We start from the raw sequence: 12,013 nt of genomic DNA, 5'->3' as shown, positions 1-12,013 counted from the left end.
CTGAGAATTTTCCCACACACATGAACTTCATGATTTACATAAATTCACTGAAAACCTGCACTAACAAATGGTTATATTAACAGTATTGCATTTTTCACGTAGCCTAATTTTGGCGAGCTAATAGCCCAAACACTGATCAAGTAACACTATGGACTAAATGTTTAAATCCTTTTGCTGCAGGATTATTTAGCTGTGACAATTCACGTCAAATTAAGATTCAACACTGCAGGTTCGGCTCAGAATCATGAATTCCCTCTAGATTGTTTCTCTGGTCTAGTTTGCCAATCAATGATAAACAACACTCACCCTCTGGCACAGTCCGCTCCAACACAGTGAAGTTGGCGGAGAAGCCCTCCTTGGCGATGGCACTATCGGTGTTGATTGTCAGTGCCAAGATGCCCGTGTAGGAGATGATACGACCCGGGGTGTTCTGACCACAGTACCGCCCAATGTACGGACCAACTGCAGAGGGGGGAGGGGTGAGGGAGAGAAAAAGATGGAGAGGTAGACAGAGAGAGGAGAAGAAGAGAGAGGGCGGTGGGAAGGAGAGTGAGCGATCGAAAGAGCGAGAGATTGAGGGGTTGGAGAGAGAGAGGGGGGGGGGGCAAGAGAGAAAGATCATCAGTTACCGAGGTATGGAGTGGAGTGGAGTGTGAGTAGAGTTAAGAGTTAAGTCAGTATTTGCTTGCTGTAGATCTGTCACATGGGTGTTCATACGCAGTACAACAGCTGAAGAACATAAGCACATCCAGGTACTTTCCGCAGGTGCTGGAGTTGTAGGCAAACTCATGGAAAACAGAAAGGAAAACGCTGCACACTGGGAGCATGAGCTGCAGTGTTTTTGGCCTCCCAAGTGGCGTAATGGTCTACGGCATTGCATTGCTAGAGGCGTCACTGCAGACCCTGGTTCGTTCCCAGGCTGTGTCACAACTGTCCGTGACCGGGAGTCCCATTGGGCGGCGCACATTTGGGTTAGGGGAGGGTTTTGCTGGGGGGGTAGGCCGTCATTGTAATTAAGAATTTGTTCTTAACTGATTTGCCTAGTTAAATAATCAAATGAAAGTAGGCAGCACATTCCTTTCTGTTGTTCATACAGAGTAAACACAACCCCCTCATGGGCAACCCTCATGAAGGTAAAACTCTCCCACATGCCCACAAAACACGTAGAGAGAGAGATGAAGAAGAAGAAGAAGGGACTCCTGCTTAAGACAAGGCAAAGTTGAGGCTTCTGTCTGTTTTACACCAGTCATAAATTCCTGGGCCTTCTTTTATGTGATGGTTTAGAGCGGAGCTGGGTATGATCTGGCCACTAAGACCAAACAAACAGAGATAAGGGGAAATACAAGGGAATGTCAAAAGAAAAGAGGGCAATAAAAGTCAACCAAGGAGCTTACGCCATATTGTGTCTATGAGTGTGTGTGTGTGTGTGTGTGTGTGTGTGTGTGTGTGTGTGTGTGTGTGTGTCTGCCTGCCTGCCTGTGTGTTCCTCTGTCTAGATGTTAAGCAGGTCTGGAGGCCTGGTGCTTATCTATGATTAGTAAGCCTGTGATCAGTGGCAAGTGACAGCCTGCTGCCCTCTAAACCTTTCACATCCCCTCACTTTGACATGCCACTTACAGCCTGGCCTTACAACCAGAAACACAGATGAAAGGGAGAGAGGGGTTAGCTAGGGTGTGGGACTGATGGCTCAGATTCAGCATCATAACACAGGAGGGTTAGGGTTAGCCATCTCCTAGAGTTTCTGCATGACTCAACGGCTCTGCTGTGAACTCTATGGTCTCTATGGTCCTGGGGGAGGAGGGTAGATGGAGGGAGGGGGAAGAGAGAGGAAGGGGAGGAGAGAAGAGGGGGAGGTTGCCACAGCCACACTCTCTGCCCATCTCAGTCTGCCTGAGACGGGGGAGAAAGGGAGTAGGGAGCGAAGGAGGGAGAATGAGAGAGGGAGGGAAGAAGGCGCGACTCCCCAGGCGCTACATGGGAGTCCTCATCCTCACCTCACCCTCTCATTGCCCCCTGTGGTGAGCGTACATCCAGCCTTCCGTGCTAATGCACTATTGATCCAAAAGGAACCACAGGTACTGTGCCCAGCACTCATCAGACAGGGCAAGACACACCCCAGCCTCCCCTCTATGTCTTCCCTGTCTCCCCCATGGCCTTCCCATGTTTCAGGCCCGCTCTCTCACACTCTCAATTACTCTGGATGTGAGAAGAGTGTTATTTTGTTATTTTCTAGACCCCCCCAAAGATAATAGAGGAGACATTGCTGTTGGTGGCTATTTCTTTTCTTTGTTTTCAATGGAAACATTTTATGCTCTTAGACGGTAACATGAACCCTTAGTCTGAGAGTGTTGTAAAGTAAAAGTTTCAGAATTTCATACACAGAATAAACTTGTTAAATGTGTTCCTAAGAGAGTTAGTCTCATGGTAAAAGTCTCCATTGTTGATCAGATGTCAGTTTTCTGAATGCATTTCGCAAGTGATGAAAATAAAGGTGATAATAATGTGAAAGACTGAGCCCTCAAGGTCTTCACAGCTTGTTTAATCAACACTGTTCATTTTAGAGAAATGATAAACCTCCCACCTTGCAACACTTTTATATGAAATACCTGAGCCAAGTCTGGCACTGTTACAAGCCAGTTTATTAACCTCTAGAACAGTGTTTCCCAAACTTTTTATAGTCCCATACCTCTTCAAAACATTCAACCTCCAGCTGCGTACCCCCTCTAAGCACCAGGATCAGCGTACTCTCAAGTTTTTTTTTTGTGGCCATCATTGTAAGCCTGCCACACACACACTATATGATACATTTATTAAACATAAGAATGAGTGAGTTGTCGTCATGACCCCGCTCATGGGAAGTGACAAAGAGCTCTTATAGGACCAGGGCACAAATAACAATATAATCATAATCAATAATTTTGCTCTTTATTTAGCCATCTTACATATAAAACCTTATTTGTTCATCAAAAATTGTGAATAACTCACCAAAGGTAATGCTTGAAAGGACGCACATAACTCTGCAATGTTGGGTTGTATTGGAGGGAGTCTCAATCTTAAATCGTTTTCCACACACAGTCTGTGCCTGTATTTTGTTTTCATGCTAGTGAGGGCTGAGAATCCACTCTCACATAGGTACGTGGTTGCAAAGGTCATCAGTGTCGTAACAGTGCGATTTGCCAAGGCAGGATACACTGAGCGCAGCCCAATCTAGAAATCTGGCAGTGGCTTCTGATTAAATTCAATTTTCACAGAACTGCTTGTTGCAATATTGACGAGGCTCTCTTGTTCAGATATCGGTAGACTGGAGGCAGGACATGAAAGGGATAACGAATCTGTAACGGCTTTCTTCCTGGGAAGGAGAGGCGGACCAAAACGCAGCGTGGTTAGAGTTCATGGTAATTTAATAAGGTAACTCAAACATGAACAGGAATACAAAACAATAAACGTGAAAACCAAAACAGCCCTATCTGGTGCAGAAAACACAAAGACAGGAAACCAACAAAACCCAACACAAAACAGGCTACCTAAATATGGTTCCCAATCAGAGACAATGACTAACTGATTGAGAACCATATCAGGCCAAATATAGAAATAGACAAACTAGACAGACAACATAGAATTCCCACCCAGCTCACGTCCTGACCAACACTAAAACAAGGAAAACACAAAAGAACTATGGTCCCCCAAGGTGCGCACAACCTAAACCTATAGGGGAGGGTCTGGGTGGGCATCTGTCCGCGGTGGCGGCTCTGGCGCTGGACGTGGACCCCACTCCATCATTGTCTTAGTCCACCTCCTTAGCGTCCTTTGAGTGGCGACCCTCGCCACCGACCTTGGCCTAGGAACTCCAACAGAGGGCCCCACTGGACTGAGGGGCAGCTCCGGACTGAGGGGCAGCTCCGGACTGAGGGGCAGCTCCGGACTGAGGGGAAGCTCCGGACTGAGGGGAAGCTCCGGACCGAGTTGGCTCAGGACTGAGGGGTAGCTCAGGACTGAGGGGTAGCTCGGGACTGAGGGGTAGCTCGGGACTGAGGGGTAGCTCAGGACTGAGGGGTAGCTCAGGCTGGTTGACGGGTCTGGCGGATCCTGGCTGAATGGCGGCTCTGGCGGATCCTGGCTGACTGGCGGCTCTGGCGGATCCTGGCTGACTGGCGGCTCTGGCGGATCCTGGCTGACTGGCGGCTCTGGCGGATCCTGGCTGACTGGCGGCTCTGGCGGATCCTGGCTGACTGGCGGCTCTGGCGGATCCTGGCTGACTGGCGGCTCTGGCGGATCCTGGCCGACTGGCGGCTCTGGCGGATCCTGGCCGACTGCCGGCTCTGGCGGATCCTGGCCGACTGCCGGCTCTGGCGGATCCTGGCTGACTGGCGGATCCTGGCTGACTGGCGGCTCTGGAGGATCCTGGCTGACTGGCGGCTCTGGAGGATCCTGGCTGACTGGTGGCTCTGGAAGATCCTGGCGGGAGACTCTAGCGGCTCTGGACAGACGGGAGACTCTAGCGGCTCTGGACAGACGGGAGACTCTAGCGGCTCTGGACAGACGGGAGACTCTAGCGGCTCTGGACAGACGGGAGACCCTAGCAGCTCTGGACAGACGGGCAGCTCAGACAACGCTGGAGAGGAGGAAGGCTCTGGCAGTGCTGGACAGAGGAGCTCTGGCGCCTCTGGACTGAGTGGCGGAAGCTCTGGCAGCGCCGAACAGGCGGGAGACTACGGCTGCGCTGGAGAGGAGGAAGGCTCTGGCAGCGCTGAACAGGCGAGGCGCACTGTAGGCCTGGTGCGTGGTGCCGGCACTGGTGGTACTGGGCCGAGGACACGCACCTCAGGGCGAGTGCGGGGAGCTGCCACCGGAGGGCTGATGCGTGGAGGTGGTACTGGATAGACCGGACCATGCAGGCGCACTGGAGCTCTTGAGCACCGAGCCTGCCCAACCTTACCTGGTTGAATGCTCCAGTGCGGCGAGGTGGAATAGCCTGCACTGGGCTGTGCAGGCGAACCGGGGACACCATGCGTAAGGCTGGAGCCTTTTACGCCGGCCCAAGGAGACGCACTGGAGACCAGATGCGTAGAGCCGGCTTCATGGCACCTGGCTCGATGCCCACTCTAGCCCGGCCGACACGAGGAGCTGGTATGTACCTCACCGGGCTATGCACCCGCACTGCGCTCCACAGCATAACACAGTGCCTGCCCGATCTCTCTCGCCCCCCCGGTAAGCACAGGAAGTTGGCGCAGGTCTCATACCTGGCTTCGCCATACTCCATGTGTGTCCCCCCAAGACTCTCGGGCTTCCATCCACGCCGCCGTGCTGCCTCCTCATACCAGCGCCTCTCCGCCTTCGCTGCCTCCAGCTCTTCTTTGGGGCGGTGATATTCTCCTGGCTGTGCCCAGGGTCCTTTCCCGTCTAGGATCTCCTCCCAAGTCCATTTCTCCAAATAGCTGCTGCTGCTGCTGCTGCTGCCTCTCCTGCTGTTGCTGCTTTTCACCACGCCGCTTGGTCCTGTTGTGGTGGGTGGTTCTGTAACGGCTTTCTTCCTGGGAAGGAGAGGCGGACCAAAACGCAGCGTGGTTATAGTTCATGGTAATTTAATAAGGTAACTCAAACATGAACAGGAATACAAAACAATAAACGTGAAAACCAAAACAGCCCTAACCACCAAACAAAACCCACACAAAACAGGCTACCTAAATATGGTTCCCAATCAGAGACAATGACTCTGATTGAGAACCATATCAGGCCAAACATAGAAATAGACAAACTAGACACACAACATAGAATGCCCACCCAGCTCACGTCCTGACCAACACTAAAACAAGGAAAACACAAAGGAACTATGGTCAGAACGTGACAGAATCCAGTTGTTTGTGTCATTCATTTCGGGAAAGTACCTGCATAATTGCGCACACAGTTCACTCAGGTGTTTCGCTATATCACATTTTGCATTGTCCGTAAGCTTGAGTTCATTTGCACACCAAAAAAATCACACAATGATGGAAAGACCCGTGTGTTGTCCTTGTTAATGCAGACAGAAAAGAGCTTTCAGCTTCTTAATCATATCCTCAGTTTTGTCCTGCACATTGAATATAGTTGTGGAGAGTCCCTGTAATTCAAGATTCAGATAATTCAGGCAAGAAAAAACATCACCCAGATAGGCCAGTCATGTGAGAAACTCGTCATCATGCAAGCGGTCAGACAAGTGAAACTTATGGTCAGTAAAGAAAACGTAAGCTCGTCTCTCAATTCAAAGAAACATGTCAATACTTTGCCCCTTAATAACCAGCGCACTTCTGTATGTTGTTAAAGTGTTCTGGTTCTGGTCATCTGGTTCTGGTCATCTGGTCGCTGCCCATATCATTGTATGATGAAGAAAATACACGAGAGTTCAGGGGCCTTACTTTAACAAAGTTAACTACTTTCACTGTAGTGTCCAAAACGTCTTTCAAGCTGTCAGGCATTCCCTTGGCAGCAAGAGCCTCTCGGGGGAGGCTGCAGTGTACTCAAGTGGCATAGGGAGCAACTGCTCACCACTCCACTGTCTCCCTCTCATGGCTTTTGCGCCATCAATACAATACCAACACATCTTGACCACCGAAGTCCATTTGATATCACAAAGCTGTCCAGTACTTAAAACATATCATCTCATGTTGTTCTGGTTTCCAGTGGTCTGTAGAAGAGGATGTCTTCCTTAATTGACCCCCCATAAACATAACTGACATATACCAGGAGCTATGCCAGGCCCGCCACATCTGCTGTAAAGCATATAATTCACTGGCTTGTAATTGCAGTAATTGTTTCAAAACATCTCCTGCCATGTCACTGATACATCGTGAAAAAGTGTGATGAAGGAATTGTCTGTCTAGTTTTTTGGCCTTTTCCCTCCAGCATTGTCCCAGCCATATCCATGGCAGCAGGAAGAATTAAGTCCTCCACAATAGTATGGCGCTTGCCTGTCCTAGGCACTCGGTAGCTCACCATATAAGATGTTCTAGCCCCTTCATATTAATGGTATCTGTTGCTTTTATACATGTCATACTACTTTATTCTCTCTCAAAAAACTCCCATGATGTCACGTTCTGACCATAGTTCTGTTATTTTATTATTTTATTCTTTGTTTTAATATGGTCAGGGTGTGAGTTGGGGTGGGCAGTCTATGTTTGTCTTTCTATGTTGGTTTTTGTGTTTAGCCTAGTATGGTTCTCAATCAGAGGCAGGTGTCGTTAGTTGTCTCTGATTGAGAATCATACTTAGGTAGCCTGGGTTTCACTGTTGGTTTGTGGTTGTTTGTTTCCGTGTGTTTCGGTTTTTATCACATCGTTTATTGTTTTGTATTTCAGTGTATTTCAGTGTTCAGTTCGTTTTTAATAAATCGTCATGAACACTTACCACTCTGCATCTTGGTCCGATCCTTACTCCTCTTCAGACGAAGAGGAAATCTGCCGTTACACATGGCTTATTTTTCAAATTGTCATGTTTTGTTTCTAAATGTCTGCTCAAGAGTGAAGATTTCCCACGAGAGAGTAACGGTTAATGTAATTGGATGTTAATTATTTGACTAGGCTACCTGTATTTGACATTGTGTTGTTATTTCGCGGAACACTAGATGGTTTCATTGTATTTCTGGCAGTGAAACAAGTCTACTCAGGCTAGAAAAAAAACCTCTGAATCACATTTGTATTTGACATACCCCCGACTACCTTACATACCCCAGTTTGGGAATACCTGCTCTAGAAGAAACAACAGCTAAAACCCAAACCCATACAAAAGGGTTAGGTTGTTTCTGGACACAAAAGTCCACTCCTGACCGATCAATCAACAGTAAGGTGGAGTAACACCCCTGTCTACATACGTACCATGGCCTCCTCTCAACTGACAAACATTAACAACTCCACAAACACAACACAGGAAGGGAGTATGGTAGACGATCAGAATTAGGACATGTTTGGCATTGAGTTAGGACAACTAGGCTACGTGTCCTGTCCACAATCATCGCCCTATTAATATATATTAAATGTGTTAATATTACCCTACTGTATAATACTGAGAATGCTAACAAAGATACTAGCGATATCTGACTAGATGTATGACTGTGACTCACCTCCAGGGAAGCCGTCCCAGATCTCCAGCCTATCGTATCGACAGAAGACTCCGGTGGGAGGGGTGGTGTCAGGCTCAAGCTCGAAGCTCTCAAACTCCAGGATGATCTCGGACATCTTGGGGGCAAAGATCATGAAGGTGCAGTCCAGGTTGTTAGGATACTTCTCTGGAAAACCAGGTGACTTTATTACCCCATTGTTAGATGTGAAGTTCCTGGAACATTCCGGACCTGAGAGAAGGAGAGGAAAATAAAGATTTTGAATGTATTTATTTATTAAACCAGGGAAGTCGCATTGAGACTGACATCTCTTCTGCAAGTCAGACAGGAGGAGACCCACAGGGAACACACTGATTGAATCAATGTTGTTTCCACATAATTTCAATGAAAATACATTTACCACATTTCTATCAGCATGTTTTAATTGTACAACGACTTTGGACCACCTATACTCCACACGGAGGGCATGCTGTCCGGTCCTCTGGCAGTCTCTATGGGGGTGCCACAGGGTTCAATTCTCGGGCCGACTCTTTTCTCTGTATATATCAATGATGTTGCTCTTGCTGCGGGCGATTCCCTGATCCACCTCTACGCAGACGACACCATTCTATATACTTCCGGCCTGTCCTTGGACACTGTGCTATCTAACCTCCAAACGAGCTTCAATGCCATACAACACTCCTTCCGTGGCCTCCAACTGCTCTTAAACGCTAGTAAAACCAAATGCATGCTTTTCAACCGTTCGCTGCCTGCACCCGCACGCCTGACTAGCATCACCACCCTGGATGGTTCCGACCTTGAATATGTGGACATCTATAAGTACCTAGGTGTCTGGCTAGACTGTAAACTCTCCTTCCAGACTCATATCAAACATCTTCAATCGAAAATCAAATCTAGAGTTGGCTTTCTATTCCGCAACAAAGCCTCCTTCACTCACGCCGCCAAACTTACCCTAGTAAAACTGACTATCCTACCGATCCTCGACTTCGGCGATGTCATCTACAAAATTGCTTCCAACACTCTACTCAGCAAACTGGATGCAGTTTATCACAGTGCCATCCGTTTTGTCACTAAAGCACCTTATACCACCCACCACTGCGACCTGTATGCTCTAGTCGGCTGGCCCTCGCTACATATTCGTCGCCAGACCCACTGGCTCCAGGTCATCTACAAGTCCATGCTAGGTAAAGCTCCGCCTTATCTCAGTTCACTGGTCACGATGGCAACACCCACCCGTAGCACTCGCTCCAGCAGGTGTATCTCACTGATCATCCCTAAAGCCAACACCTCATTTGGCCGCCTTTCGTTCCAGTTCTCTGCTGCCTGTGACTGGAACGAATTGCAAAAATCGCTGAAGTTGGAGACTTTTATCTCCCTCACCAACTTCAAACATCTGCTATCTGAGCAGCTAACCGATCGCTGCAGCTGTACATAGTCTATCGGTAAATAGCCCACCCATTTTTACCTACCTCATCCCCATACTGTTTTTATTTATTTACTTTTCCGCTCTTTTGCACACCAATATCTCTACCTGTACATGACCATCTGATAATTTATCACTCCAGTGTTAATCTGCAAAATTGTAATTATTCGCCTACCTCCTCATGCCTTTTGCACACAATGTATATAGACTCTCCTTTTTTTCTACTGTGTTTTTGACTTGTTAATTGTTTACTCCATGTGTAACTCTGTGTTGTCTGTTCACACTGCTATGCTTTATCTTGGCCAGGTCGCAGTTGTAAATGAGAACTTGTTCTCAACTAGCCTACCTGGTTAAATAAAGGTGAAATAAAAATAAAATAAAACACAGAGATGCATACAAAGCTCTTCCTCGCCCTCCACTTGGCAAATCTGACCATAATTCCATCCTCCTGATTCATGCTTTTAAAGCAGGAAGCACCAGTGACAAGATCAATAAAAAAGTGGTCAGATGAAGCAGATGCTAAGCTACAGGACTGGAATATGTTCCGGGATTCCTCCAATGGCATTGAAGAGTACACCACATCTGTCATTGGCTTCATCAATAAGTGCATCGATGACGTCGTTCCCCACAGTGACCGTACGTGCATACCCCAACCAAAGGCTAGAGCTACCGCCTCTACCCCGGAAGCTTATAAGAAATCCCGCTATGCCCTCCGACGAACCATCAAACAGGCAAAGCGTCAATACAGGACTAAGATCGAGTCATACTACACCGGCTCTGATGCTCGTCGGATGTGGCAGAGCGTGCAAACCCTTACAGACTACAAAGGGAAGCACAGCCGAGAGCTGCCCAGTGACACGAGCCTACCGGACAAGCTAAACTACCTATATGCTCACTTCGAGGCAAATAACACTGAAACAGGCATGCACCAGCTGTACCGGAAGACTGTGTCATCACGCTCTTTGCAGCCTATGTGAGTAAGACCTTTAGACAGGTCAACAAGGCCACAGGGCCAGACGGATTACCAGGACGTGTACTGCGAGCATACGCTGACCAACTAGCAAGTGTCTTCACTGACATTTTCAACCTCTCCCTGTCTGAGTCTGTAATACCAACATGTTTTAAGCAGACCACAATAGTGCCTGTGCCCAAGAACACTAAGGGAACCTGCCTAAATGACTACCAACCCGTAGCACTCACGTCTGTAGCCATGAAGTGCTTTGAAAGGCTGGCCATGACTCACAACACCATCATCCCAGATACCCTAGATCCACTCCAGTTTGCATACCGCCCCAACAGATCCACAGATGATTCAGTCTCTATTACACTCCACACTGCCCTTTCCCACCTGGACAAAAGGATGTGAGAATGCTATTCATTGACTACAGCTCAGCGTTCAACACCATATTCCCTAAAAACTCATCACTAAGCTAAGGACCATGGGACTAAACACCTCCCTCTGCAACTGGATCCTGGACTTCCTGATGGGCCGCCCACCAGGTGGTAAGGGTAGGTAACAACACATCCACCACACTGATCCTCAACACAGGGGCCCCTCAGGGGTGTGTGCTCAGCCCCCTCCTGTACTCTCAGTTCACTCATGACTGTACAGCCAGGTACGACTCCAACACCATCATTAAGTTTGCTGATGACAAAACAGTGGTAGGCCTGATCACCGAAAACAACGAGACAGCCTACAGGGAGGAGGTCAGAGACCTGGCTATGTGGTGCCAGGAAAACAACCTCTCCCTCAACGTGATCAAGACAAAGGAGATAATTGTGGACTACAGCAAAAAGAGGACTGAGCACACCCCGATTCTCATCGACGGGGCTGCAGTGGAGCAGGTTGAGAGCTACAGGTTCCTTGGTGTCCACATCACCAAAAAATGAACATGTTCCATGCACACAATGACAGTCGTGAAGCGGGCACAACAAAACCTATTCCCCCTCAGGAGACTGAAAAGATTTGGTATGGGTCCTCAGATCCGCAAAAGGTTCTACAGCGGCACCATTGAGAGCATCCTGACTGGTTGCATCACTGCTTGGTATGGCAACTGCTAGGCCTCTGACCGCAAGGCACTACAGAGTGTAGTGCGAACTCCCCAGTACATCACTGGGGCCAAGCTTCCTGCCATCCAGGACCTGTATACAGGGCGGTGTCAGAGGAAGGCCCTAGAAATTGTCAAAGACTCCAGCCACCCTAGCCATAGCCTGTTCTCCTTGCTACCACACGGCAAGTGGTACCGGAGCACCAAGTCTAGGTCCAAGAGGCTTCTAAACAGCTTCTATCCCCAAGCCATAAGACTCCTGAACATCTAGTCAAATGGCTACCCAGACTATTCGCATTGCCCCCCCCTCCCCACTCCACACCACTGCCACTCTCTGTTGTCATCTATGCATAGTCGCTTTAATTAACTCTACCTACATGTACATACTATCTCAAGTAACCGGTGCCTCCGCACATTGACTCTGTGCCGGCTTCCCCCCTGTATATATTGTTA

The 12,013-nt window shown here is 48.4% G+C and overlaps 1 protein-coding gene across 7 annotated transcripts in view; it reads right to left on the bottom strand.

The window, feature by feature from the left end:
- The window catches only part of nrp1a (neuropilin 1a), a 113,328-nt gene that overhangs the window by 49,418 nt on the left and 51,897 nt on the right, over positions 1 to 12,013 (bottom strand). For all 7 annotated transcript variants that reach the window (XR_005036088.1, XM_036944329.1, XM_036944326.1 and 4 more), the window contains 2 exons: positions 8,093 to 8,320; positions 307 to 462 (listed from right to left, as the gene is read on the bottom strand). Coding sequence is in view for 6 of the 7 variants with exons in the window: in XM_036944329.1 (XP_036800224.1) it covers positions 307 to 462; positions 8,093 to 8,320 (384 nt within the window). In the remaining variant the exon portion in view is untranslated. The remainder of the gene's footprint in view (positions 1 to 306; positions 463 to 8,092; positions 8,321 to 12,013) is intronic.

Source organism: Oncorhynchus mykiss, chromosome 15 (genome assembly GCF_013265735.2).
Source record: "Oncorhynchus mykiss isolate Arlee chromosome 15, USDA_OmykA_1.1, whole genome shotgun sequence".
Taxonomy (NCBI): domain Eukaryota; kingdom Metazoa; phylum Chordata; class Actinopteri; order Salmoniformes; family Salmonidae; genus Oncorhynchus; species Oncorhynchus mykiss.
This window is presented reverse-complemented; position numbering and strand designations above follow the sequence as displayed.